The sequence below is a fragment of the Panthera uncia genome (assembly GCF_023721935.1).
Source record: "Panthera uncia isolate 11264 chromosome A3 unlocalized genomic scaffold, Puncia_PCG_1.0 HiC_scaffold_11, whole genome shotgun sequence".
Lineage (NCBI taxonomy): Eukaryota > Metazoa > Chordata > Mammalia > Carnivora > Felidae > Panthera > Panthera uncia.
Window position 1 is genome coordinate 630,951 of NW_026057578.1, and position 26,398 is coordinate 657,348.

The window sequence follows — 26,398 nt, forward strand, 5'->3', positions numbered from 1 at the left end:
GGTGCAGGGGGAGACGGTGCAGGTGGGGATGGTGCAGGGGGAACGGTGCAGGTGTGGACGGTGCAGGTGGGGACGGTGCGGGGGGGGACGGTGCAGGTGGGGACGGTGCAGGGGGAGACAGTGCGGGTGTCGTCGGTGCGAGTGTAGACAGTGCAGCTGAGAAGAAGTGCAGGTGAGGGCTGGAGAGTGGAGAGCTGACCCACAAACAGCTGTGGGAAGGTGGCGGGGACAGTTCCATCAGGAGCTGTCAAAGGTTGTGGCACGTGAACAGGGTACCTGCACGCCACCCTCTTTGCCTGGAATATGGGGAGGGAAGTCAGGGCGGCCACAACAGGGTAAAACAGAGAGGACGCCATCAGGCCTCACGAGCCTGTCTGCAGTGCCCACGCAGAAGCAGAACTGAAGGCGGAGGGCTGTGAGCAAAAGGTAAGTAAGGTCATGGGGAAACGATGCCGTCAGAGCGACCCCAACACCCACAGCCCTAACACAAACAAGTCGGTCAGCAGTCTCCGAACCAGGGCCAGAGCCGACACCGGGCCACGGGGCCAGCGGCTGCGCTCGTCTGAGTCCCCCGTAGGCCAGGCTTGTGCTCGCTGCCGTTCCAAGGGTCTTCGGTGCCACCAGACCAAACAACACGGCAAACGAGAAGGTGGCGCAGAGCGAGCTCCGGGAACGGGGCCCAGGGATGGCAATTACTGGGGGGTGGGGGATCCCCGGCTCCCGCCCCCAGGAGCAAGCGTTGCCCTGGCATGCTGGGTGCTCCAAAGCACCACCACTGTCTTGTGATTGCTCTCGGGCCCATGTCGCCTCTGTGCCAGGATCTGAGTCCCAACCCAGAGGCAAGAAACAGGGACCCCCCCACCCCCCACCCACACACAAGCCACAGAGCTCTAGCTGCAGACAGGAAACTGTAAAGGCCACACCCCAAAGAAGCCCCTCTGCCATTGCTTTTGGTTCCAGAAGTCCTTGACAGGTGTGAGGGGCAGCCCCACCGTGGAAAAGCAAAGATCTGACAGATTTGGAGTCAAGGGCACCAGCACCAGCCCTTCACTCTGGGCCCGAGGAGAGGAAGCAGTATGCACCAAGGCCGTGGGCACCTGCACATGCACCCATCGAGCCACACTAGGGCCAGCTGTTGTCATGACCCCATGCCAGTCACTTCAGCCACCTCTGGGAGAGGCTGCCCACTCCCCGACACAGCACCAAAGGACAGAGCACTCCCAGGACTCAGGGGAGCCACGCTCTAAGGACACATGCCGAAATCAGAAGGAAAAGCCGGTGGAGTTCGGGAGACCACGTAGAAGCTTCCAGAACCCCCTCCCCGAGCTAACTCCCCCAGAATGAGCCGAGACTACGTGTGAAATGCTATCTACCGGGAGGCTCGCCAGAAGCCCAGCGCCCAGGGCTTTTGCTGGGGGCTGGTCATGTAGGCAGCCCTGGCTGGAGAGCACCCCAATTCCAGATTCTGCTCAGCATAAACCATGTTGTTTGCACCAACAGTTTAGGCCCTGAGAGCCCCTACCAGGGAATGGTGAAGCCCTGAAATCCCAGTTCCCAGACCGCAGCAAGGCCAGCCTTGCCAGGAGGTCCCTCTGGGATGGCGGCGTCTCCCGCCCCGGCGTATGAGCCGTTCTGCACATGACCCAGGGCAGGCCCGCGGCCAGGAGACAGTGCTCGGACCACTGCCCCTCGCTGAGCCCCCGCGGCCACTCTGGAGCCCGAAGGGGAGAGCCAGCAGGCCACGAGGCCTAAGAGGCTGCACGTGCTCCAAGCCCACCTGGCTGTACGCTGAGCGAGCAGCAGGAGTGGCTTCCACGAACCCCCTCTCACCTTCCACGTTGTTGTAGAAGTGACAGGAACGACTGGCCACCTTTTTCCGGCACAAGTGGATCTGGGAAAAAGAGGGAGCGGGCCCGGCGGGCACATGGTCAAGAAAGGACAGTGCACCGGGCCAGCCAGGGAGCACCCTGCCCGATGTGTGGAGAGCGAGTCCTGTCCCGGCCCTGCCCCCACCAGCTCTTCACCGGGCTGTCCCGCGCGGGCACAGCCGAGGGAAAGAGCCACCCCAGGAGCCCACCTGCATGTGGTTACTCTCCTGCTTCTTCACCTCGGGGTGGATACACAGCTGCTCCCGGGAACCCAGCACACATACCCTGGGCCTGGCAGAAGAGAGAGCCGTGGGGTCCAAGAACCAGAGGGCACCAGCCCCCAGCGCCATCCGGCAGCAAGAGCATGCGCTGTGGGGGGCACGGCGGGAGACAGAGCTCACTCACAAGAGGGAGTGGCTGGGGCCAGAGCGGACCCCAGGCTTGGGCGGCACTCCCTCTGCTGCATCGCCCAGAGTGAGCAAGGAGACAAGGCAGGGGAAGCGGGGCAGACGGAGGAGACCCCACCTACTCTGTGCTCCCCCACCCAGGAGGCTGGGGCAGGACGCCAGGACCCCCGCAGCTGTGCAGGGCTCCGACAGAGGCAGAGCCGCCCCCTTCACGTGCCTGCCACGGTGACCCGCGCCCGCAGCTGACACCACACGGCTTTCCAGGACCTCAGGCTGCCGCTAACCCAGCCGCTTTCTCATAAGCAGTGGGCAGCAGGGTCAGCCTGGCCCGCACACGGCCCTGGACGCGGAGCAGACAGTACCCTCCGGGCAGGGTCCAGGCAGAATGCCACCATCAACCACCTGGCCAAGGCCAACCCCCCGTAACTCCGAGGCAGGGGTGAGTGCCGCCTGGCCCTACCGGTAGGAGGTGCTCCGAAGCTCGCTGATGACCTGAGTGAGCTGCGAGTGGGTCCTGGAGGCATAAATGATCTTTGGGACGTCCGAGTAGCAGGCTGCCCAGACACAAGGAAGCAGGGCAGGTCACAGTTCCAGCAGACAATGTTCTCGCAGGCTGTTAACCCAAGGGCACGTGGCCAACTCGACCCTGCGCACCCAGCCCCGGGAACGAGCTATGTGGCTGGCCGCGGTGTGAACACATGGGTCCGACCTGAGGCTCACGGCCAGATGCTGGGAAAGAACGGAGCAGCTACGATGCTCCTTGTTCAGCCCTGCACCAGAGCCTCACCTGCCCACTCTGTCCCCGCGTTTCTTCTCTACGGAGCCCCAGAGCGGCCGAGAGGAGCCTCACCTGTGCTGTCCCCATCGGAAGCGGCAGCTCCCCAGGACAAGGTGTGATTGACAAAAAGCCCTCCCTGCGCCCTCTCGGCGATCTTGCGGGCAGAGATGGTGTCACGGAGGTGCTCCCGCCAGGCCAGCGTGGTGCAGAGGAGGCACAGTGTCTTCCCTGTGCCTGTGGGGCTCTCCAGGATGCCATTCACTTTCTGAACGGGGTCAGGAACAAGGTCACGGGGAAGCAGGGAGAGGCAGTGCAGACCACACCGCCCACCTGACACTGGTCTGGGGCAGTTCTGTGCAGGCAGAGCCCACCCAGCAGGTGGCGAAAGGCCTGGGGAACAGTGGACAACGGGACAGTGCTTCCACTCTCAAACCAAAAGCCGAAAGCTACCGGGTTAATTCAGCCCTCATTAACAGACAGCTTGCAGAACATTACCTAAAGTATTTTTCCGCGTAACATAAGTAGTAAACTGACTAATTAGGTTCCGAGTCTCGAGACAGAAGACTGTTCTGCGACTTTGCATGCAGACGTTCGCACTGTGTGAACAGAACCTGACGACCTACGTAGACCTGCATGGACAGGCGGGAGCCCGAGCCGCAAACCCGGAGACACACAAAGGCACATCAGCAAAGCTGTGCCCCTCGCTCCCGGGACTGGGCACCAGGCTCCTCACTGCAGGAGTCTGTGTCCAGAACAGCAGTCAGGAGCCCCTCAGGGGCTGGGAGCTTCAGGAGGGTGTGAGAGAGCCTACCAAGAAAGCCAGCAGGAAGCAGCCCGCACCCCTCCAACTTTCCTGCACACCCCTGGGGTTTGAAGACCTTCCAAAATGACGGTTGGGCACTGACTATCCCTCCATGTGGAAATACTTCCCCTGGATCCCCAAGTGGGCCTCAGGGTGCTCCCAAGCCTATGACCTCACGACTATCCTTCGGAGTGAAAAGTGTCTTTTTCCGCCTACTTCCCTATCGTCTTTCCAAGAACCCCAGCCCCATTTATGACTGAGTCCTGTATCCAGAGGGAGACCTCATTCCCAGCAGGGCCCAGCAAGAGTGAACAGGAAGGTGGACCCACTCCCAGGGCACAAAGCCCCCCATCTGCAGCCGTACCTTCTGCAGACACTCCAGCACCTTGCTCATGTACTCCTCCTGGCATTTGTACGGCTGGAAGGGGAAGTCCACTGTCACGCCATTCAGGGCTATCTTGGGCATACTGGCCTGTTCTCAGGAAGGCACTGAGGCTGGCTGATATGCAGGCTGTGAGACAAAACCCCTCCGAACATCTCAGGATCTCCGCCACTGCGGGTAAGTGATGCCAGCCAGCGGCGCTGGGACGTGACCCTGCTCCCAGCAGGAAACCCTATGGCAGAGACGGCAAGACTGCTTATAGCAGGCCTTTCTGGAGTGCTAAGCCACCTCACCTCTCCCCTGCAAGGTCCAAGGCAAGCCTGTGATGTCCTATCATAAGGAGCTCGGGAAGATGAGGAACCTACACGTCAGCCCTGCCTCGTTCTCCCGCCCCGCGCAGCTGGGTCCTGCTCGGGGAGAGTCGGCCAGACACACAGAAACGACGAGAGCTGGAGCCCGGGGGCAGTCCCACAAGCTCCGCCTGCAGTAATTCACTTAGCGCCAGCGGAGCTGGAGAGGCCAGACCCCCGGCTTGGGCCGGCCTCAACGTCCAGTCCCAGTTTCGCCTGGACACTGGGGCTAACGGACAATTCACGTAAGCACCGAATGACGGCCCTCCCTGCAGAGCCCGGCCCGCAGGGGAACCACCGCCCGCGAACCGGCTCCGCGCGGCGCGGGGCGCAGGCCACGAGAACAGGAAAACTACCGGCCCCAGAAGGCCGCGCGGCAGAATGGCCGACGCGCGGGCGCAAAGTGGCGCGGGGCCTGCCGGGAGCTGCAGTTTCGGGAGGCGCCGCTCGGGTAAAAGTATCTGTTCCAGGGTCTGTGCGACTCACGGCCCAACTTGTGTCCGCGGGGAGCCTTGCACGACCCGGGGTCCCCAGGAATTTACCCCAGTTTACCGAGGCACCGACACCGCGTCTCCTCCGCCGTCAGCCGGTTCGGACTTGGCGGGCTGAGGCGCGCAATCGTCACTGAACGCGCTGCACTTCCGTCCCTAATTCCGGTCCGCTGCGCGTCGCTCCCGCGGAAACAGTTCCGCTGCGGAGGGGTCCGCGCGCTCGGTTCCAGGCCCCACCCTGCCCCCGCCGTCGACCCTGAGCCTGGGGAACGGCACCTCCATCGCCCGCAAGCAGAAACCTAGGGTTCCAGCCGTCTCCTCCCTCGATGCCTTCCCCACAAGAGCCTGCATTCCATTACTCCTCCCTGGGCTGAGCCACCTGGATGGTCCAGACAATTGCACAAACCTTCGGATTGGTTAGCTGTGATCCCTCCTCCCCTTTTCTCCCCAAGGGCTGCTCGGGCCTGGAGACCCTCGGCCGACACTCTAGCCAATGTCCCCCCGACTGGTGAGGGTGGACCCCCCTGACTCCCCAGCACCTAGCACCGGCTGGCAGTCAGCAGTGGGACCAAGGGGTCTGCACAGCTCTGTAGGCTGTAGGTATTTGTAGATGACCCCAGCCTGTCCCAAAAGGCACCAGCCAGCTGGCAACGCTGACATCAGAGCTTCTCATGGGCTCTGTTTAATGCCTAGATGTGTGAGACATCGTGCTTAGAGAAGCACGTGGACCACTGGCATCCACCCCCCACCCCCGACCTGTCCCACCTGTGAGGGGGTGTGCAGTGTTTGTCTTAGACTCTCAGCTAGAGATTGGAGAAGATGAAGAGACCTGGCCACACACTTGCTGAGTACTCACTCCAAACAGATTTCACTACCATCCACGCAGGCATTGACATGTTTGTCTTCCTAACGGCCTCTGAGATAAGTTCTTTTATTATCCGCACTTCACAAAGAACATGCTAGGTGGTTAGCAGATTGCCCAAAGCCAGCAGCTAGCAAGTCTCAGAGCCAGGAGTCCTCCTCTTCAGGTCCACACACCCCTGTCTTCTAAAAGCAGAGGTGTTGGTGCTTCCAGAAGTCCAAGGAAGGTAGGGCAGGGCCCAGAGACTCGAGCCCCCTGGGCAGGACTGGAGCTGAGGACCCTGAGACCCTGAGTTGATGCATGAGCTGCCTGGTCACAAACCACACATGGGGACTGCCAGGCCTCCTACAGATTATAACCTACAAATTCCGTGTACTGAACTTAGCCACGAAAGATGGGAGGGAATGGACACCAAGGCTGAAGGATGGCCATAGCCTGCCCCGCCCAGCAGGCACAGAGGTCTTGATCAAGTCAACAAATTTGAATTGAGCCTGCTGTTACGGGCTTTGTGAGATACCCATGTGGGCCAGACACTATGTGGAACACAAGACAGATGTTAACACACTCGCTGTGTGTGTATCTCAAGGTGTGTTTTGTATACATGCTTGCTGGGCCTGCTCCAGGCTGACTCTGACCCTTAGGTTTGTTCCTGTCAGTTCTCTTTCTGAGCCTACCTCACCCCTGTGCAGGCTCCTGAGATTCCCCAGTTTTATTCCTGTACTTAGCTGTGTGTGTCTACCTGACCGCTGTGCGGGCTCCTGAGATTTCCCACAGTTTTATTCCTGGACTTAGCTGCTTGTGGAGCAAGCACTTCTCCAGGCCTCGGTGGCTCTGTCCCTAAAATGGGAATGACACTCCATCTCTCTGACTTCCCAGCCCCAAAGGGAGGAGAGATGGTCACTTCAAGAAAGGACCCACCATCTCTGCCAGGCTCTCCCTTTGGGGTACCGACCAGAATCCTAAGCCCAGAGGAGGAGGGGAGGCATGACCCCCACGCACTCACCAAGGGTGTACCCTCTTCTCCTCCATCATCTGGAGACTGCCATTATTGTTTTATCTTACATTTGAGAAATGGAGGCACAGGAAGTCAGAAACTTGCCCCAGTCACCAAGCTAGTGGGTGTCAGAGCTGGGGTTGGAACGCATCTCTGTCTTCCTTCAAAGCCCTTGATCTAGGCCTCACCATCCCCATTTGCCCTCTTTTCTGCCTCAGAATCAGCTCATCCTCTGGGATGCTCCTTGGAGGCCTTCCGGACCAATCCCCACCCCCACTGTCTATGACAAACTTTCCCCTCAGCACAGCCCTGGGCACACAGAAGGCACCTCCCAGGCTCAGGTGAAGAGCTCTCCAATCCCCCCCCCCCCCCCCCCCCCCGCTGTTGGGGTCTGTCCCCTCCTGCCACGCCCACCCTGGGGAACGGGGAATGTCTCCACCATCCCCCCAAGCCTGCACAAAGCCAAAGCCACGTTGGGCAGCAGTGGGTCCAAGAGGTAAGCAGTGGGAGGATGGGCATCTGGCTGCAATACTCCACCCTTCGTCCCAGGCGGGTCTCTCCCCTCCCATCCTCCCCTGTCTTCACTCCTCTCTCTCTCTGACGGCTGCCCCTGCCACAGCCAGCCAGGCGCTCAAGCGCACTCTCTCTCTCTCTCTCTCTCCCTCCCTCTCTCGAGCGCGCTCTCTCTCCGTCCCTCTCTCTCTCTCTCTCCCTCGCTGCCTCCCTCCCTCTCTGCGCCCGCCTCCCGTCCTCCCTCGCTCTCTCCCCTCCCCAGCACTGCAGCATTTGCCGACTGCAGCTCCAGCCGCCGCCCGCGCCTCCTCGGCCTCCGCAGCCTCCGCCGCCGCCAGCACCATGGCCAGCACCTTGTCCGGTAGGCGCCCGGCACGCGGGCTTCCTGGGGCGGCGGCGGGTCTGAGCTGAGGCCATTGTCTGGCCTCGCCCAAAGCAGGGGCTGTTGGCGGACTCCTGTTTCCACATCTCAGACCCCGCGCTCAGAGCGCGGGGCGCGGCCGGGCCGAACCCGCATGAGCCAGAGTTCAGGCCAACGGGTTGGGACGACCTGGTGCCCCAAGGGCAAGGATTGTGGCGCTGGTGCGGCGAGCGTGGGCCGTTGGGCAGGGGCGGCGCCCAAGGGAGCACCCAGGGTGAGAACGTCAGGTTCGGAGGCTCATTGCCCCTTCCGTGTCCGCCGTGTCAGGCCAGGCGTGACTGTGGCAGAGTGGCTCCCGGGCCTGACGCGGGCCGGTGCCCCTGGGTGGACGCGCTGGAGAGGTGCGGACAGCGTCCCCTGAGGCGCCCGGCTCCCGCAGATCCTGGTCGGACCTCGCCTTCGCGAGGCTGGGGACTGGGAGGGTAGGACTCTTTGCGGGAGCCCTAGCCCAGGGCTGGCGGGCCCGGGCCCTCCCTGCGCCAAAGGAGCGCCCTGGGGGCTGGAGGGACGCTGCGGAAGGACTGGGGAGCGAGCGGGGAGCCGCGCCCCCGTCGAGCGTCACCGCCCCCTCCCCTCGCTGCTGCGGGCTTGGGGACCGCTCTCTGCGACAAGGTGCCACCCGTTCTGGTCGAAAAAAGCCACCGCCCTTTGCGCAGCAGGGTTCGCATGGGGGGAGGGGCTGCTGCAGTTTCCAAGCCCTTCCAGCAAGGAGGGGTCTGCCCCTCCCTCCCCGACCGCCCCGCCTCCCAAGCTGCGGATCCACGGTCCCCCCCCCCCCCCCCCCCCCCCCCCCCCCCCCCCCCCCCCCCCCCCCGCCCCGCCCCACCAACGCTGCGACCCTCCTCCCTCGGGGCCTTCCAGGAGGGGAGCTCTGGCAGAGAGGTGGACACGGGGCAGTTACTGGACGCAGGAGAGCTGCAGGTGACCCTGGATGTGAGGACGTTGGGCTTGCTGTCCCCAGGAATGCTCTGAGCCCCAAAACCAGCTTCATCTTTGCACTCCATGTGGAAGGACAGCAGGGCAGCACCCCCTCCCCAACCTCCACCCCGTTCCCCACTCCATCCGGAACCACACTCCCAACCCTCCCTTCCCTCCCCTCCATCCCGGAGACGGGCACCCTAGCTAACCTTATTCTCTAGATAGAGTGAACACAGCTTTAGCAGAGCTCCACCCACTCACATGTGCCCAGCCCTGCCCAGCCTCTTAGGCCTCCTGGGCTCCAGGCCCCAGGTGACTTCTGCACTTGTCCAGGAGGGGAACATGTGTGTCACTGACCACACCCCTCCTGCACTGGGTCCGTCCATCTGGTCTTCATCCGCCCCCTGCTCTCTCTTGTTGACATCCTTAGAGATATTGGGATCCGCTCTGGGCAGAATGAGACCTCCCCCTCCAGGAACTGAGGGCAGTCTGTCCTTCTCATGGCCAGAGTGTTACCCCAGTCCTACACTGAGGTGGGGCTTCAGGCTTCAGGCCCTTGCTCAGGATCTGTGCTTGAGTGGGAGACAGAGCAACCACTCGTGGGCGATGCTCTCAGCCTTTTCTCTCACTCACCCCCTTCAGTAAGAACCCCCTTTAGTAAAAGCCCTCAGTAGGCCTCATTCCTGCCATCTGTCTGACAGATAAGCAGGTAGATTAGGTGGTGAAGGGAAATAGCCAAAACGGCACCACTGATGCCTCTCAGAGGTCGGCCCGACACTGACCTCACAGCCCCGATACCAGCAGTGCCTTGTTGGGGCCCTGCTGACCCACGCTTAGCCCCAGGATTTTTCTGGGTGCCCAAGTTACCTTTTCACCATCCGTTTTGTCCAGCACAGCCACTGCCTCATGGATGTGCTGCATGCCAGCTGGAGAACGTCCCCTGGCCAGAGTCACATGGGGCTGGGCCTTTCCTGTTTCACCATTGGTGCTGCCCTAGGTAGAGCACAGCCCACACGTGTACCTACCTGTGCTCATCTTCATAAAAGTTTGATAGGAGTTTGGCCCAGGAGTGGCTATGGGAGCGCACCAGTAATTGTGACCAAAATCAGTTTAAGTGAACCCCAGCTATGGCTTCTCTGTTAAGAGACCTCTCTGATTGGAGCTGATCTCCCAGGCCTCAGTGGCCTGTCTGCCCCAGCTTGCTGGTGGGCTTCATTTGGCCTTGGTGACTAGAGTCATTGTCTGCTATGATCTCATAGTCACTACAAGATTGACCTTAGCTTTCTCTTCCTCTGTTGACCGAAAAGCTGAGTGCCTGCTGATGGGCTATATTGTTGAGACTCACCTGGGGACAGGTGGCCCTCCCTACCCTCCCCTCCATCCCGGAGATGGGCACCCTAGCTAACCTTATTCTCTAGAGAGTGAACACAGCTTTAGCAGACAGGTGGCCATCTCTTGATGTCCTTCCCAGATGCTCAGCTCTTCACACACTTTTGTAGACTCCTGCTCATATCTGTCTCCTTATGCAACTCTGTTGAGCTGGGAGGCCTTGCACATGCTACCTAAACTCTCAGGGCTGCATGTGGATGGGGATGGCAGTGACAGCACCTCCCCTGGGCTTGTTCTGAGAGACAGCAAGATATTGCAGAACAGTGCTCGGCCTGCTGCCTGACAAGAGGTGCGTGCCCAGTCTGTGCTGGGCAGTGTGACTGTTGCAGCCACATTTTGCAGAGTTTCCTGCTCAGAGAAAGGTGAATTCTGCTGGCAATTCCTGCCATGCTGGGCTCCCAGCACATTGCATATGACTCTGGCTAGTGAGAGGGGCAGCCTGGATGGCAATGAGTTTCATCTGTGAAGAAGCAATTAGCAGCCTCCAGGACCCTTCTAGGGGTGAGCAGGCATCTGTGGGCCCCCTGCCCTCCCAGTTCTGACTAGACACCACCTATCACCATCACCATGAGGCTCTAAGCAGAAAAGTACAGTCAGAGGCTGGGACTCATGACCAGGCTCCCATCCTGGCATGCTGTGTGACTCTGGCTGGGCCCCTTGCTTTCTGAGTCTCTTTTTTCCCCTCAGTAGAAATGAGCCTGACAAGCGTATCTACCTGGGCTGGCTGGTCTTGAGGGTCATGCGCATGGATGTCACGCGCCCACCTTATGAGTGGTGTCATTATTGTTACCATGCCACTGTAGGCTGAGGTGGTGCCTTCTAACTCTTGCTCACCTGGGATCTAAGCATCCAAAAGGCCAATGTGCATACTTGCATATTTAACATTTAATACAATGAAGAGGAGGGGGGAGATGAAAGCAATCCAGTTCACAGCAGAGATTTGTTTTTTAATGACTCCTTGAAGTCAGTGATGGGGAAGAGAAGGGTCCTGGTGAGGGGGAAAAAGGGCATGCCTCCAAGCTGTAGAGGCGTTTCCTGACTTGAGCTCTGTGTATGGAGAGGTGCCTAGATGGGTCTGGCCCTCAACCTCTTCCCTCTGCAATGAGACATGGTCTTTAAGCCCGCCAGCTCTGAGGACACAGGTGTAACCTCCTGTGTTCGGAGCCGCTGGGCCCAGCCCTGCTCTCCGGCCCCATGTGTGGGCTTTTCCTGGCTCACTCTCTGCAAATTTGCCAATTTCCTCACTTGCTGTCCAGTCCCCTCCAACTTGTAGCCAAACCACACAGCAAGCCTCACTCCCAAAGCCCCCTTCTGGGGGGTGCCCCTTCCCACTTGGCTACTCAGGGAAGGAAGCTCCCCCTGGGCCATCAGCCTGGGAGAAACCAGCCCAGGGAATCTCCATGACCATCAGACACTGAGCTGCACCCCTATTTACAGCTGTAGGACAGAGTCCCTCACTTTCCAGTTGGCACTGGTCCTCTGGGCTGAGCTGTGACCTCAGAGAGCTCTCAGTCTCAGCCCTACCATCCCTCTCCCCTCTATCCTAACAATGTGGTGCTCACACCTGCCAAACCTCCCCATCCTGCTGCCTGAACTGCCGCCAGCCTCCCTTCATGCTGAGGTGACATTTGTCTGTGAACTTGTTCTTCCTCTGTAATAAATGTGCAGCTCCTTCTCCCAGGAAAACCTCAGCCTCAAGGCAGAGAGGAGCTGGAGCAGCGGCGAGGCCCCAAGCTCCTGCCTGTATGGTAGACCCATTTGCAGGTTTCACATGTGGTGCAGAAGGACTCCCTGGGAGGTAGGGGAAGCATTGTCTCTTGCCAGGGAGGCTGGTGGTGGCAGGGTTAGACTGAGCCCTTTCCTTCCTGGCCTCTCCCAGGACCCAAGTGTGTCCCTTTGACCCAGATACCCTCTTGCTCCCGTCCTGACCTTGCCTCTGAGCACAGGGCTGGTGACTTCCCCAGCCTTTCCAAATGCCCAAATGCCTCCTGGTCTGCTGCTTCTGAAGGGCTGCTTTGCCTGCTCTTACACTCTCTAACTCCCCAGCACATGTATTGTGATGTACCCTCTGCCTTCTTTTTAAAATTAACTTTTCACAGCACAAAAATGCACAAATAGATTCTGCTTGTGAAAAAATAAAATTGGCAACTCAGGCCGAAATTCCCTTGGAAGCCTGCCCCCGTCTGGCCCCCTTACCAAGATATGTCTTTGCCCTGCTTCCCCTCCAAGCCCCTTAAAGGCTCTCCCTGCTGCCAGCCCAGGATTCATTGTGCTCCCTTTAAGGTCTCTCAGGCTCTCTCCAGAGGAGTCTGGATCATCAGGACATTTAGATCAAATAACATCATTCTCTGCAGAGAAATGATTGTGAGAAAACCCTGCTCACTGTGAGCTATTCCCTCAGACAAGGGCTGATGATTTCTGTCCTGTTTCCTGTTTCTACACCAGCACTTTCCCCAATTTCACATTAACTCAACTTAAAGACATTGTCTCATGTGAAATTTGATCAGGAATTTTCTTGTCTACCTCAACACTTGTCCAAATTGGTGTCTGCCCCTGGGAAGAGCCCTGTAGGTAGCTTTTCCTTCACAGAAGCCATGTTCCCTCTCTGGAGCATCTCTCTGGAGACCTGTCCCAGCTTCTCTAGCCAGGGAGGCGGGGGCATGGGTCTCTGAGCCTCCTGGTCTTTGTGACATGCTGGAGTTGTGGAAAGAACACAGACCACCTGAACTGTACTTGAGGAGTTTTGCACAAGTCACCCTCACCCCTTGGGTCCAGTATCATCTCGGTTGAGCAGGGGGACAGTCTTGAACCTGAAGATGGTTAAACACTAGTGAGACACCTGACCAACGTGTCTACTTTGGGGTCTGGCTTGTCACAAATGGACCACAAATAGCTCATTCATTCCCACTCTGACAGTGGGCTCCTCCATCTTCTGACAGGGCTCATGGCCTCCTTTTCTAGTTGGGCACTGGGGACACTGGCTGTGGGCACTTGCTCTGCAAAGCTAGAGGGCAGGTGTTGGTGCTGAACGGACAGCTCCCTACCCTCTGGCCCTAGAAGAACAGAAAGCCTGGGCCTGTTCAGAGCCAGGTTTTGGGGGATGGGGGGGGGGGGGCTGCAATGCTGTCAGGGTAAGTGTGGGGGGGTGCATAAGAGGAATTCTGAGGGCTTCACCCAAGTGGACAGCCCAAGAAAGTGCTGCCTGCAGAAGCACCACATCTGATGTGGCGGTTAGTATCTGTGAGAGGGAAAGGGGAGGAAGTAAAGAGGGGGAAGTACAGGGAGGGTGAGTTGGGAAAATACAGTGACAGAGTCATGGAGATGTGGAAAGATACAGACAGAGAGTGACAGAGAGTGAGGGAGACTGAAGGATGAACAGAGACAAACAGAAATGCCAAGAGAGAGAAGAGGAGGGAGGGGAGCACAAGGAGCCTGGAGCAGGGAGAACAATGCAGGACACAGGGAGGGGTGCCAGGGAAAGACCGTCAACTTCTGGGAGGGGTGGGGAGAGGAGGGAAGAGGAGAGGAGAGACGTAGAGAGGCGAGGGAACAGAAAAGAGAGCGAGATAAACAGACTTCCCGAGAGACACAGCATGGGAAGAATGCCGGGAGAGGACGAGGGGGCCGCCAGGAGGTGAGGTCGTGGCGCCCTCTCATGCTGGCCTCATGCCCACAGCCTACAAGGAGAAGATGAAGGAGTTGTCAGTGCTGTCGCTCATCTGCTCCTGTTTCTACTCACAGCCGCACCCCAACACCATCTACCAGTATGGGGGTGAGTGTGCCCCGGGCCACTGACAGGTCCTGCTTGACCAGTGCCTGCCTCCTCCTTACCTCGTTCCCTGGCCCTGTGGCCTCTCCAAACCCCCTCCCCCACACGCTCCCCTAGTTGGCTTCTGGAGAGGGAAGCTCTGATGGGGGCGGTGGTCCTGGGGGCTCAGGACTGGGAGTCCCACGTGAGCAGCCGTGCTCCCTCCCCCAGCCCTTGACTTGGATGTGTGCTGGGAACAGGCCCCCTCAGCATCCTGAAGTCCCCGTCTGATCTTACAGACATGGAGGTGAAGCAGCTGGACAAGAGGGCCTCTGGCCAGAGCTTCGAGGTCATCCTCAAGTCCCCTTCTGACCTGTCCCCTGAGAGCCCAGTGCTCTCCTCTCCCCCCAAGAGGAAGGACACCTCCCTGGAGGGGCTGCAGAAGCGGCTGGAGGCAGCTGAGGAACGGAGGAAGGTGAGGAGCCCACCCCTGCCTCCAGGTCCTGAGGAAGGTGGCCAGGAGGCCTGGATGGGCACAGACAGAGCCCTCCAGGCACAGGGTACTCCAAGCTGCTGCTTGGCTATTAGCTTGGGGTGGAGAGGGTCTCATGGTTCCCTGGATCGCCTCTGGGGAGATCAGAATGGGACAGGGAGGATAAGGCATCCCCAATGGCAGCCAGCCGGAGACAGATAGGAAGCAGATGCTGTTGGAGGGGATGTCCTTGGCCACAGCCAGGAGGAGTCCTGGGACATGAGGCTAGACTAGCACCTTTCTCCGGGGCAGAGAAGTGAGAACAAAGGGGCTGCCATGTGTCGGGGGCTGCAAGCCCAGACCCGCTGGGAGCTCAGGGGGCCCCAGCCTCCCTCCCCACCCCTCCCCCTCACACCAGCCCCATGGAGACTGAAACACACACAACAGGGGTACCCTCAGGAGTGCAGTGCTGAGGGCTGCCCCTTGGGCAGGGGCAGTGGCTCTGGATCCCTTGTAGCACATCCCAGTGAAACCTGGGGACCCAAGCCTCCTAGGGTTAGCTAGTAGTGACTGGCACGTGGGTGGGCCCAGAAGGAAGGAAGTGTGGGTGATCATCCTTGGGTCTCTGACCCTCACCAAGCAGCCCCTCCCCCAAATAAGGACAGACAGTGTAGAGCCAGGAGTCCCGGGCTCCTTGCCCCAACCAGTCCCTTCTCCCCAGCCCTGGGGGCCCGTGCACAGCTCTCCGCACCTTAGGGAATTCAGAACCTGGTGCGCATCACGCACCTACTTTTTAGAGGAGACGGTGAAGGCTCAGTGACAGCCCTTAAGCTTTGAACTTGCTCTGCTCCTCCAACATTCCCTGAGTGCATCAGGACCTCTGGAGGCGGCAGCGAGCGGGACAGAGCCTCTCTTACTGCGTGGGCGCACTCAGCATCGTGGGATGGGCAGCTCTGGGAGCTGAGGACTCACAGAAAGGGTCAGCAGCTTCCGGTGTGTCTGGGGCCGAGGGTTCTGCGGGCACGCGGACCTTGCGATGCTAAAGCCCAGGAAGTCCCAGGCAAAGCGGGACCAGGTGGACACCCTCGCCGACGGCAGGACAGTGTAGATCCGGGCTCCTGGAGGACGCGCGTCCAGTGGGCAGCAGGGCAGGGCAATGAGGGCACTGGGCGGGGCGAGACCGCGCGCCGGGGGGGGGGGGGGGGGGCCAGGCTGGGGGCGGGGCGGGGCGGAGCGGGCGGCCACCGCCCACGCGCGCGCCCCCGCCCGTCCGCACAGACGCAGGAGGCGCAGGTGCTAAAGCAGCTGGCCGAGCGGCGCGAGCACGAGCGCGAGGTGCTGCACAAGGCGCTGGAGGAGAACAACAACTTCAGTCGTCTGGCGGAGGAGAAGCTCAACTACAAGATGGAGCTCAGCAAGGAGATCCGCGAGGCGCACCTGGCGGCGCTGCGCGAGCGGCTGCGCGAGAAGGTGCGCGCCGGGGCGGGGCTTGAGCCGGGAACGCGACCGGGACCGGGAGGGGGCGTGCCAAAGCAGGGAGGGGCGGGGCTCCACGTAGGGGGCGGTGCCGGGGCGGGGTGGATCCCGGGCCGCGAGAGGCGGGCTCCGCCTGCATTTATTGGGCGCCTCCCGCAGTGCCACAGCCAAGGCCAATTGTCCAGTCCCGGTGGGACAGGGCCGATAACCGCAATAATAAACGGGTGGTCATTGTTTTGGAAGTGCCCGGAAGGACGCGTATCCCGGGTTTGAACCAGAAGAGGGGAGGGGCCGGGGAAGCACCCACGAGCCCCTTCCTTCGGTTGGCCCCTGCCCACCGCACCACCAGCGCTCTCGCGCCCCGGCTGCTCCCTGTCCAGCTAGGAGACAGCCCAGAGTGAGGCGAGGCCCTGCCCTGGCCGGAGCCCCCGGGAGTGGCCTCTGCTTCAGACCACAGGGTGGAACCAGGTTGGTGCCAGGGGACACCGTGGAGTCCGCAATCCCAAGGAAGTTACCTGAGTTCCAACTCCCCCTCTGTGGTTTGGGCGCAACCCCAGTCGCACTGAGGGCCAGTCCCCGCACTCGGGCCACACTTTCAGAGGATGACGCGGACCTCCTCCTGCTCTCTGTTGACCCTCAGTCCTGGTCGCTAAGGTGCCCTCGTTGGTCGCTTCTCCCGCACTTGGGAGGGTCCCTGAAAACTGGGTGTGGGGGAGGGGCGGGCCCCCCTCTCGCCCCCCGCGGCGCAGGGCCCCGCCCACCTCCACCTGTCCTCACAGGAGCTGCACGCAGCTGAAGTGCGCAGGAACAAGGAGCAGCGAGAGGAGATGTCCGGCTAAGGGGCTGCGGACCAGAGGCGCCTGGATCCTGAGAGGAGACGTCTACACACGCGGGTTCTGGTTTCGTCTTGTCCCACTTTGTCTAGATGCAACTTTGGTTCCTGCCCCCTCCCCACCCTGCACTCCTAGCTCATGCTTCTCTTTCCGCTCTGAGCTGTCCAGTCCTTGTGGCCTGTCACTCTCCACAGGCTCTCCCTCAAGGAGCCACCAGAACATGGCACACAGTCCCTCAGTTCAGGCACCAGGCCGGGCAGTGGCTGGGTCCCCTCTTGGTGGCCCTCTTAGCAGACGTGGTGGCAGCCTCAATAAATCCAGTGGTGGTAGCAGGAACATGTGGGTCCTTATGCTGGGTTGTCCTGTGAGCACCTTGTCACTTGGGGCACATCCTCTGAGCCAGCTCCCCGCCGATAGGCAAAGGCACACCACCTGTGCCGTCTTCGGTGGGAGAGGGCCTGAGCGCGTGGGAGGGGACGGAGGAAGAAAGAAGGACCTCGGGGCAGGGCATTCTGTCACTGCGGCCAGCCGAGGAAGCCGTCTGTGCAGTGGAATGTTTTGGAATTGGTGGGTACGGTTGGCAGCCTTTTACTGTGGTCGCAGAGGGGTCCTCTGAGACCACCTGGTCTTCAGGGGGCAATTTGGGCTGACCTGGGAGGCCACAGCCATTGCCTGTGGCTGAAGTGGGAGTGGGGAGGGATATGGCCTGGCCTGAGTCTCCCAGGGAGTGGGCATTCTCCACCAGGGACCCAGGAGCGAGCCGCCATGGTCTAGAGGGTTGTGGGCGCCCCTTGCTGGCCCCTCCTCCCAGGAGTGCCCTCCTAGAGCTTCTGGCCCAGTACCCATGTGGGGAAAGCCCTCCTCCATCATCACTGCTCTTCTCCCCCTGGACTTCACAGACCCTTGGGGAACCCCGTCCTCGGAGCTCTTTTGAGTCTTGGCCCCTTCGCATGCCCTCACTCTGGTAGAAAGACGCTCCCATGATGCTCCTGGCCATGGGCCTTTCAGGCTTGCCTCCGGACAGGTGTGGCTAGGCGTGAGTGAGTGGCAGCCACGAGTGCCCCTCAGGGAACAGACAGCAAAGGGAGTAGGGGCCCAGCTGCCTGCAGATTCAGATGCTGGGGGGCAGGGTTCCCAAACCGCCTTCCTGCCTACTCCAACCTTGACTTTTTTTTTTTTAACGTTTATTTATTTTTGAGACAGAGAGAGACAGAGCATGAACAGGGGAGGGCCAGAGAGAGGGAGACACAGAATCTGAAACAGGCTCCAGGCTCTGAGCTGTCAGCACAGAGCCTGATGCGGGGCTCGAACTCACAGACCGCGAGATCATGACCTGAGCCGAAGTCGGCCGCCCAACCGACTGAGCCACCCAGGCGCCCCGAACCTTGACGTTCTTGACCAGTGCCCCCCTCTGGGCAACCTGCAGGTTGGAGACGTGGCCCTAGGCCTCTCCTGCCAAGACCTTCCTGGACTGGGTTCCTTCCCCTCCCTCAGCCGGGGGTGCAATCTCCAGATCCCCCAGCGCTGGCCTGTGAGGCCTTCATCTGCTGGACACGGGCAGTGTCCAGTCTTTGTGTCACTGTGGCATCCTGCCCTTCTCCATAGCAGCCCCATCCCACAGCTGAGCACCGAGGGCAGGGTCCCTGTTGACCATCCTCTTGCTGGCCAGCATGAGGGGACAGACTGCAGGTTCTTGCAGGACCCAGAGCCGGCACCTCAGAAACCAGGTGGGTCCAGCGCCCAGTGCCCCCGTATCCGTCCCACAGAAACCTACGGGGGCACTGCTGGTGGTCTCCTAGGGCCGAGCCAGAGCGCACAGTAGACACAGGTTCCCTGCCATAGACTTAGGAGGAAGTAGGGACCCACACCCACTCTCCTAATCCCCACCCACACGGCCTCCGAGGGAGCGGCAAGCTAGGATTGGAACCCACATGTGGCTTTTGTGGGACTCAGAAGGGGAAGCGGAAAGAGAAGGGAAGGCTGGATCTGTGAGCCGGGGCAGCTCTCGCATAGCTGGAAGCCCAGTGTGGCTGTGCCGACGTCATCCACGTAGTGAAAGTGAACTTTAAATTAAATCAAATGAATGATTACAGACAGAAAAACTCGTGTGTTTGAGAAGCGGTTGAACTGTGCCCTGTGCATCCTGCATCTGTGGGGTCACACGGGCTTCAGGGCCACTCCTCGAAGCCACTCCTCGTGAGTGCCTGAATGCTTAGTGTAGAGCTCCGACTAAAGCCCCTTATCAAGCTTGTTTGAATCACAATTACCGACAGTTCTAACGACCTTGGGGCTTTAAGAGGTGAGTGTGGAAATGACACACCAGTCCATTTTCCTCTCTGGAGCCCCAGGTGACAGTGGCAGTGTGAGGGAGGGGGCAGGACTTGTGGCTGCAGCGGGACTGTCCTGGCAGCTTGGGCTCGGGGGCCAACGGCTGCTGCGATGGGGGGCACATGGGGGCCTGAGGTCTGAGGCTTGTCTTGCTCATTGCACCGTCCTGTGGGTCTCACTCAGGTGTGGGTGGGTCCTAGCCTCCCAGGGATGTACCCCACGGCTCTGTGGACCCCACTGTGCTGCTGATCGCTCACAGACAGAAAACGGGTTCCTTGAGCGGCAAAAGGAGAACGAGAAGACATTGGACTTCGACTGGTCGTCGGCCTGTTCCATGGGACCCACGTAGCCATTTGGGGTGCCCAGCAGGGACCCCTCCGCTAGGGAGGAGGCATGTTTGGTGGGTGTCCATGCAGCGTCTGCTCAGGCCCACACGTGGGCCTCAGGTCCAGGCCCTGAGTAGGTGCCTGCTCCCCAGGATCCAGGGAGACCCCGTCACCTCTCCCCCACACTCCTGGCCCTCCCCTGAGGCAGTCCTAGCGACTTCCCCAGGCTGACACAGTGGGAACCATATCCTCGCCTTCCCCTGCCCGGGGACAGGTGGGAAAGGCAGACTCTGGACACACAGCTGCACAAGAAATAGAGCCATCAGAAGCCTGGGGACAATGGGAGAGAAAGGGAGCGTGTTGAGAATATTTTCATGAGGCATAAGCTCCGCACGGCTGTATTCTGGTTACATAGACACACGCACGCCACGGAGCCTGGCGTTCCCAGAGGACCAGGCTGGTCACAGACCAGGGCTTCTCAACTCTTAGGGGGCCCTAATCAGGCAGCGAGGGGCAGATGGCATCTGCAACAGTCACAACATGGCGGAATCCTTCACGGACAGATCACGCTTTCCCTAACAAAGAAAAGGAAAGGCAGGAGCCCTTCTGGGGAGCCAGTCCTGTATTAGTTATCTACTGCTGTGGAACAAGTTACCCCAAGTGGTGGCTTGAAACAACACCCCTCATCTCACAGCGTCCATAAATCAGGGTCTCAGGAGCTGGGCCGTCCGGCTCAGGGTCTCTCCTGAGGTCGTGGTTGGGACATCGGCCAAGGCCCTGGTCACCTGCAGGCTGGACAGGGCCGGAGGATCCCCAAGTCGGCCCGCTCACGCAGATTCTGCCTCAGGTCCTCTCCCCATGAACTCTCCCAGGGCTGGTCCCCTCGGGGCGAGCCGCCTGAGCTGCGTGAACCGATCCTGGGTGGAGCACACACGTGCCCTTTGTCAGAAGCGCGTCACCGGGGTGCCTGGGTGGCTCAGTCGGTTGGGCGTCCCACTTTGGCTCAGGTCGTGATCTCACGGTTCATGAGTTTGAGCCTCGCTTCCGGCTCTGTGCTGACAGCTCAGAGCCTGGAGCCTGCTTCGGATTCTGTGTCTCCCTCTCTCTACCCCTTGTCCGCTCACCCACACTCTCTCTGTCTCTCAAAAATAAACATTAAAAAAAAAAAAAAAAAAGAAGCAGCACATCACCAAGAAGAGCCTGCACTGGAGGGGAGTCAGGCTCCACCTGTGGAGAGGAAGTGTGTCAAAGGATCTATGGGCGTATTTTATACCCGCCTCAGGCGTCCTGTCTTGAGCAACCCGTGTGTTGTGGACACAGCTGGTGTTCACTCAGTGTCTGGGGGCTGCAGCGGGCCCCCGCCCCAAAATACGGCGTCTAGCAAAACAGGCCAGATGGCGGCACAGAGAGATGTCTGTCCCAGGCAGGGCCTTCCTGCAGCCTCTCGCAGGCTTCCCCTCGGGTGAGCTCAGCTGTGGCCGCGTGCAGGTGGGGGCGGAAGAAGCGAGCACCGACCACGGCCGTCTCTCTCTTCGCTGAAGAAGTTTCGCTCTTCAACATTGATATTAGTTTTCTAGGTCTGCGGTGACAAGTACCACAAACTGGGGCTGAGAACATCAGAAATGTATTTGCTCACAGTTCTGAGGCCAGAAGCCGAAAATCAAGGGGTCACAAGGCCGTGCTTCCTCTGAAACCTGGGCCAGCGAATCCTCCTGGCCTCTCCTAGCTCTGGCTGTTGGGAAAGGCAGCCTTTCAGTCCCAAGCAGCACCACTTAAGAATGGGCTTCAGGGGCGCCTGGGCAGCTTGGTCGGTTAAGCGTGGGACTTCGGCTCAGGTCACGATCTCACGGTCTGTGAGTTCGAGCCCCGCGTCGGGCTCTGTGCTGACAGCTCAGAGCCTGGAGCCTGCTTCAGATTCTGGGTCTCCCTCTCTCTCTGCCCCTCCCCCACTCACCATCTGTCTCTCTTTGTCTCTCAGAAATAATACTTAAAAACTTACAAAAAAAGGAAAAAAAGAATGGGCTTTGGGCCTGGAACCTTCTTTCCAACAAATAAGAAGCCCACAGAACTTGTGCGGGTCACACTTCCCCACCTCGAGCTCAGTCCTGCTCGTGCCTGCACCGTCAGGCAGGCCCCCGGCTCTCAGGGGGTGGGGCCTTCCCCCTGCGGCACAGGAGGGGTGGGGCTGTGGGGACCAGCCACCCAAGTAGACCCCACCATCTCTTCCTCTCTTCCTCTCTTCCTCCCTCTCTTCCTCGCATGAGTAAACTGCTCTCGGCGCCCGGCTGCTTCATGGTTTCCTTGGCAACTCCGATGCCAGGATGCAGGGGCAGAAGTGTTTGGACTTTTACCCGAGTGGCTGGTGCTGTGATGAGCTTTGCTCTCCCCTGGGATTGGGAACCAGAGCTGGTGTTCTGCTGAACACTCAAAATCTTTGGCATCCCTTGGCTTGTACATGTGTCATGCCAGTCTCTGTGGCCACATGGCCATCTCCCCTTTGTGCGTGTCTCTATGGGACACGAGACGTTGGATTCGGGGTCCAGCCTAATACAATATGGCCTCGTTTTAACTAGCGACGCCTGCAACAACGCTATTTCCAAGTAAGGTCACGCTCTGAGTTACTGGGAGTTGAGATGTCAACATATTTTGGGGAGGGACACAATTCAGCCACAACCAGAAGTTGCAGACATATAATTCATAGCTTTATTTTTTTAAGGGTTTATCTGTTTTTAAGTATTTCTACACCCAACGTAGGGCTTAGACTCACAACCCTGAGATTAAGAGTCACGTGCTCCACCGACTGAGCCCACCAGGTGCCCCAGTATAATTAACTTTAAGACATTCATGCATTTAGGGGCGCCTGGGGGGCTCAGTCAGTTGAGCATCTGACTTTGGCTCAGGTCACGATCTCGCGGTTCGTGAGTTCGAGCCCCGTTGTCGGGCTCTGTGCTGACAGTTCGGAGCCTGGAGCCTGCTTCGGATTCCGTGTCTCCCTCTTTCTCTGCCCCTCCCCTGCTCATGCTCTGTCTCTCTCTGTCTCAAAAATAAATAAAAACATTAAAAAAAAAAGACATTCATGCATTTATTTGTATTTTCAGCATGAGTTCAGCAAGTGCTTACTGTGTGTGTGTGTGCCTCACTCTAGAGAATGGTGTTGACTTGAAAGCCTAGCCCCTGCCCTGGGAGAACTTCCGTGGTAGTAAGACTATGCACATAGGGTAAGTTATGATTTTTCAGGGCATTTTAAAACGTTTCTGATCTTCATAATGTCCACTATGAGGAAAACAAGGTAGGCATTATTGTATCACGTCAATGTTTTTTCTGGTTATACGTGTCGCATGTTCACTGCAAAAGTACAGAGAAAAAACCCTCGAGCCACCAAAACTGCTTTCCTGCAGACAGGACGTGCGTCGTCAGCAGTGTTGAAGCTGACACACTTACAGCCTCTGGGAGCTGTGCTTCTGTGTCCTGTGGCTGCACCGCCGTACCGGGCTTTTGGGAAATTCTTTCCAACTTTTTGGTTTCATAAACTTTCTGTTAATGTAGATTGTGCAGATTCACAGTTACCATGTTAGAAATTAAAACTCAGAAATTAAAAAAAGAGCAATTCATCTGAAATGATCCACCCATTACATATTAACATAACATTTTGAGAAACGGTATTGTGCTGCAACTCTACCCAAGTAAAAAAAATTAGTGAAAGTAATAATCTCACTTAAGGAAAGAAAGACCCTATTGGGGTGCGTGGAGGGCTCAGTCGGTTAAGCATCCGACTGTGGCTCAGGTCATGATCTCACAGCTCGTGGGTTCGAGCCTGCATAGGGCTCGGTGCTGACAGCTCGGAGCCTGGAGCCTGCTTCGGATTCTGTGTCTTCCTCTCTCTCTGACCCTCCCACACTCACGCTCTGTCTCTCTCTCTCTCAAAAACGAATAAACATTAAAAAAAATTTTTTTTGCGAAATAAACCCCTTAATTTTAGAAGTTCCCTAAGATATAATGGAAAATGACAAAATAATGTAAAACAAAAGTGAAATAAAAGCATAAAAGATGTAAAATAAAATCAAAGTGAAAAAACAACAGAAAAGACAAGGGCTCTAGGATATTAACTGGATCCTGAAAAATTACATTTGATTTTCGTGACCTGGTGAAAACATACAGTGATATTGTAGCACAAATATCTAACAATGTTTGCTTAAAAAAAAAACAAGGGCTCCTGGGTGGCTCAGTTGGTTAAGTGTCCGACTCTTGATTTCAGCTCAGGTCATAATCTCGTAATCATGAGATCAAGCCCCGAGTTGGGCTCTGTGCTGACACCATGGAGCCTGCTTGGGATTTTCTCTCTCCCTCTCTCTCTCCACCGTCCCCCATGTACATTCGTGCACCAATAAAAAGTGTAAACAGCCACAACAAACAAATAAGTGACACTTTCTCAGGGGAAAAAAAATTAGTGAGAATGAAGCCTATGAAAAAAATCTGGCCTCAGATCCGTGGTTGAAGGAAGATGTGTTATTAATAGACTGTTCTTTAATAGTAAACCAAAGCGTGATATGGGGCAGTTTCTTGTAGTTGGAGGCAACGTGAACTTTCCATACTCTTCTGTCAGCCCACTGCTCTTGAGTTTGCGTGTGCCTCATCCCCATGTGTGGTTCTGAAGCTCCCGGCGCAGGAGCCACCTCCCCCCAGGCGCTCTTGCAGTGCTGGAGGGAAAGATCAGCTGATTGCCGGCAGCACTGGAGCCTGTCTTTGTCTTGCTTTCCTGTCTGGTCAGGAGCCGAAGGAAGCAGAGCCTGAGTAGGGGGTGGGGCATGGTGACCCCATAGCATTCTTGGGCCTGGATGACACCCATAGTCTCATGGCCTCCATGGGGTCCAGGCATCGTCAGAAGGTCTGAAGTCAGTGGCTTGCAAGACAGTGTGACTTGCCTTCCTCTGTAATAAATCGAGAGCAAAATCTCCCCTCCCCTTGGGAGCCTGCGGTGGGCTGGGAATCTCACATGGGTGTTCCTGGGGAGAAATCACCACCCCAACCCCCTGTATACGCTGTTCTATTCTGCTCTCCTGTCGGCCAAGCAGAGCCCAGAGCTGCAAGTTCATTCTTTGGGAGACAAAAAGGTGAGCGCAGGTCCCACTGCTGAGCCTGAGGGCCTATAGTAGGAACGATGAAGGTCACGCAGCAGCCCGAACGCAGAGACCAGAGACCAGGGATGCTGGGTGCCCCCGGACTCGGGCTGATGGCCACAGCACCAGGCAGCTGGTACAGGCACACTGTCACATGCACGCTCTCTCCTGGACCACAGGAGCATGGTATCCGTCCATCTCCAGCGCCCTTCTGAGCATTCTCCCTTTGACTTTATTGGCATTTATTTCAAGAACGTGAGGACAAAGAAGCTCAGATAAATGACAGACACACAGATTGCGTGTGTATTCTCATATTTACCAGATAATAAAACAACAGCACTCGCACAAACTGAATAGTTTAATCTTTAAAAAAAATTTTTTTTTAATGTTTATTTATTTTTGAGAGAGAGAGAGTTCGCTCTCGCATGCAGGGGCGGGGCAGGGGCAGAGAGAGAGGGAGACAGAATCCGAAGCAGGCTCCAGGCTCTGAGCTGTCAGCACAGAGCCCGACGCGGAGGTTGAATTCACCACACATGAGATCATGACCTCAACCGAAGTCAGACGCTCAACCGGTTGAGCCACCCAGGTGCCCCTCAGTAGCATCATCTTTAAAAAAAAAAATTTTTTTCCATCACTGGTTTAAGTACACTCTAAATTATTGAAGACAGAATGAAACTGCCACCCTCCCAATTATAACATCACTGAAATGAAGTCTGTTTGAAAACCTCCAATTTGGGAAATGGTCTTCAGTGATCTTCCTACTGAAGACTGATCACGGGTTCATGCTCGGTTCTGAACAAGGCGTTTGTTTCCTGCCTTCCCTGTGCCCTCAGGGGGAGCACGCAGGGATGAGGGGGTGGGGTCCTCTGGCCGCTGCTAGCAATGAGAGAAATCAGTCACACCCACATCAGAAGAGTTCATGCTGTGCACCCCGTTCCCTGAGTGGGCGGCCAAAGACACCCTCTGGGTGCTGCACCCCGACTGCCCGGGGCAGGTAGGGAGCGCAGGCGGACCAAGGAACACGCGGGACACCGCACCGCTGCGGAGACTCCTCTGGCGTCCTCCGCCGGCCAAGGGCAGAAAGCCTCCCAACTGCCCAGCTCTGGACGGAGCAGATGGAGCTAGATATCCACCGCTCTGAGGCCTCCCCCTGCGCCTCTCAATCAAACAGCAAGCGTGGTTGTACCTGGCTCCCAAATCAAGGGTACCCCATAAAAACTGAGTAATGCTTACTATCTTCTTACGCTCTGGAAAATGCATGGGCCTTACCTGTAATTAAAAGTAATTAGAGTGAACGCGAGCAATTCTCAGAGCTCCCTAACCCTACATCTGCGTGTGTCTCTTGGCCCAGTGAAAGCCGAGGCCCCGAATTTTAATTAACTTAAATGTAAATGAGGGCGTGTCCAGTGGAGACAGGACAGTGCGGCTGGGGGGGTGGCAGTCGACAGAAGAACACTGTATGGCGCAGCGCGGACTCAGAAAGAATGTTGAAAGCCCCCTTTAAGGGTTACTATGAGAAAGCAAGCCTGGTAATTACAGGATTCCGACTAGACACGCGGGAGGACACAGACGCAAGCTGCTCTTCTGGAGCCCGCCTCCGGACAGGGAGCCTCTCACACGCTTGAGATGACAAGCGGACCTGCACCAGTTCCTGCCACCGTTCGTACACCTTCCCCCCCGCCCCCACCCTCCGAAAGGTCTCCCTACGGAATCTTCCCGCCCGGGAGACCCGGGCCCACAGCTGTGTGGGCGGACCCCCGCAGGTGCGCCGGTGGGCGGGACCCGGCGAAGGTGCCGCCGCAGCCGCCCCGCGTCCCGCCTCTGCCACCCTCCGCCCGCCACCCGGCGCACGCGCGGCCGGCCCCGCCGGGCCTTATTTCTCGGTGCTGCACGCCTTCCCGCCGAGCGCCAAATAAGTCTCCG

General features: G+C 58.2%; 2 protein-coding genes and 1 long non-coding RNA gene across 12 annotated transcripts in view; 1 reads left to right on the forward strand and 2 right to left on the reverse strand.

Annotated features, from left to right (window-relative positions):
• Window positions 1-5,207, reverse strand: part of RTEL1 (regulator of telomere elongation helicase 1) — a 31,610-nt gene extending 26,403 nt beyond the window's left edge. For 2 of the 9 annotated variants that reach the window (XM_049650427.1, XM_049650423.1), the window contains exons 1-6: window positions 4,603-4,927; window positions 4,220-4,469; window positions 3,126-3,318; window positions 2,736-2,829; window positions 2,078-2,159; window positions 1,831-1,891 (exon numbers count right to left, since the gene is read on the reverse strand). In XM_049650427.1, the coding sequence (XP_049506384.1) occupies window positions 1,831-1,891; window positions 2,078-2,159; window positions 2,736-2,829; window positions 3,126-3,318; window positions 4,220-4,321 (532 nt within the window). In that variant the 5' untranslated portion in view covers window positions 4,322-4,469; window positions 4,603-4,927. Of the gene's footprint in view, window positions 1-1,830; window positions 1,892-2,077; window positions 2,160-2,735; window positions 2,830-3,125; window positions 3,319-4,219; window positions 4,470-4,602; window positions 5,102-5,129 lie in introns of those variants that run through there. The other 7 variants (XM_049650429.1, XM_049650431.1, XM_049650426.1 and 4 more) reach the window with 6 other exon arrangements.
• A 2,713-nt stretch (window positions 5,208-7,920) lies between these two features.
• On the forward strand, window positions 7,921-17,060 carry STMN3 (stathmin 3). Of its 2 annotated transcripts, XM_049650455.1 has the most exons (5): window positions 7,921-8,082; window positions 13,852-13,947; window positions 14,223-14,398; window positions 15,674-15,865; window positions 16,651-17,060. In XM_049650455.1, the coding sequence occupies exons 2-5, from the start codon at window positions 13,866-13,868 to the stop codon at window positions 16,708-16,710; spliced, it is 510 nt and encodes a 169-aa protein (XP_049506412.1). In that variant the 5' UTR covers window positions 7,921-8,082; window positions 13,852-13,865; the 3' UTR covers window positions 16,711-17,060. The 2 variants fall into 2 exon arrangements, with proteins under 2 accessions (XP_049506412.1, XP_049506411.1); XM_049650454.1 differs by lacking the exon at window positions 7,921-8,082 and having other exon boundaries at window positions 13,761-13,947.
• On the reverse strand, window positions 11,046-13,647 carry LOC125936402 (uncharacterized). The gene is made up of 2 exons (XR_007462010.1): window positions 12,372-13,647; window positions 11,046-11,271 (listed from the first exon to the last, which is right to left on the reverse strand). It is a non-coding gene; the product is annotated as an uncharacterized LOC125936402 (long non-coding RNA).
• Window positions 17,061-26,398: the final 9,338 nt, after the last annotated feature.